The sequence below is a fragment of the Fulmarus glacialis genome, unplaced genomic scaffold (genome assembly GCF_000690835.1).
Source record: "Fulmarus glacialis isolate BGI_N327 unplaced genomic scaffold, ASM69083v1 scaffold24374, whole genome shotgun sequence".
Taxonomy (NCBI): domain Eukaryota; kingdom Metazoa; phylum Chordata; class Aves; order Procellariiformes; family Procellariidae; genus Fulmarus; species Fulmarus glacialis.
The window spans coordinates 9082-10646 of NW_009206434.1; the positions used below are offsets into that span (position 1 = coordinate 9082).

The following is a 1565-nucleotide window of genomic DNA, read 5'->3' on the forward strand; positions in this document are numbered from 1 at the left end:
AGGGGGAGGAGAGCTACATATACTTCCCAGGTGTGGAGCAGGGAATTTATACGTCCTTTTGAACGTCCAGTGATGGGGTTATGGTCATGGGGGTGACACGCCAGCAGCTCCTCCGGCATCGCTCACAACTGCGTGCCAGCGAGCACTGCTTGGCATGGATGGTATGTAGCACCTTGTTCAAAGGCATCTCTAATTCACAGTTTCTTGCCTTTCAGAGGGTACTATGCGTTGCTTTGGGTTCAGCTTCCTTTATGTGTTTCTTCCTTTTCTTTTCCCCTCTTGCATCTTGGGAAACCCTAACTTTTTTTTTTTTTCCCTTTTTTAATTGTGTGAAATCAAATTGGAGTGAAAAGGCCAAGAAGAAACTTTCTGACGACAAGTGAGTCTACAGCTGTGTCTTTGTTCTCGGTGGAGCTAAAGACCACATTAATCAGAAACTTTGCTGACCTTTTCTTTATTACCTGAGGACTGAAAGACAAAAGCGACACAGTCTGGCCACATTTAAAAATTCAATTAAAAAATGCCTGCTGCCCAGGGATAAATATTATCATAGACCTCAGTGGGGTTAGATGTAACTATGGTAAAGGCTTTCTCCCTCTATTTTTATTTTTTTCCCCAAAGGAATATAGCCTAGTTTTTGTTTCTCCTGATTATGACAACTGTGTATGTGACAGTGGTGTCGGGTAGCTGGTGTCGGGGCTTTTAGTAAAGAGCGAGGTGAGAAATTCCTGAGAGGGGATGGCAAGCTGGAAGTGGAGAAGTGAAGCTACTGGAGCGGACCTGAGGAAGAATCTCCCTGTGTTCCTGGTTTTTCAGACTATGCTGGTCTGATAAAAATACTACCTCTTCCTATAGCCCTGGCAGAAGCAGACTGAACGAGGGGTGAGGAGACCCTGCTCAGAGCCAGACTCGGCGTCTGGAGACATAAGCGAGGCGAGGGGAGATGTAGCAGCACAACTCCTTCCCTAAGGATGAAACGGAGAGGCTTTTGTTATGGCACCCAGCTGTGCCTTACTGATTTTATTATTGAAATATTAAGCAAATCAGTGGATATCCAGTCAGCTGAGAACAGGAGCAGCCAAAGGGAGAGGAGAAAATCAAATGAAATCCCTCGGCGCTGACTGTGACAGGAGGAGAGGCGGGCAGCTCTCCCCTTCCGCTGGCAGGCCCCGGGCCGCGCCGGCCAGCGAGGGAGGTGGCGTCCCGGCTTCGGTGCAGCGAATTAAATAGGAGCAGGCATATCTTCTCTAGGTTGAACGTTCAGTTAAATAACGGGGCAAATTCCTCCCTCAGAACGTCCTCCGGCCCCGCCAGCTCCCCCTGGGCCTCTCCCTTCCCGGCTTGCCGGCTGTCTGCCTGTGGGGCTTCTTCACATGCTGCACCTTTATCCACCCCCCCTCGCTGACTCTGCTCTCCCCTTCGCCCCTCCTGGGCTCGCTCTCGCCCTGCGGGGGCATGCCCGGGATGGCCTTGGGCTGGGGGGGGCTGCGGGGGTACCTGCGGTGCTGGGAGGCCGGGGGGGCCGCTGGCGAGGAAGTCCTGCAGGCTCTTCCCGAGTGGCGAAG

The 1565-nt window shown here is 51.9% G+C and overlaps 1 protein-coding gene across 1 annotated transcript in view; it reads right to left on the reverse strand.

Moving 5' to 3' along the window:
* Positions 1-1289: 1289 nt before the first annotated feature.
* Positions 1290-1565, reverse strand: part of LOC104075302 (mitogen-activated protein kinase kinase kinase MLT-like) — a gene marked incomplete at its 5' end in the record, with an annotated part of 6187 nt that continues 5911 nt past the window's right edge. Inside the window, 1 exon segment of the mRNA XM_009575750.1 lies at positions 1290-1564. Coding sequence (XP_009574045.1) covers positions 1290-1564 — 275 coding nt within the window.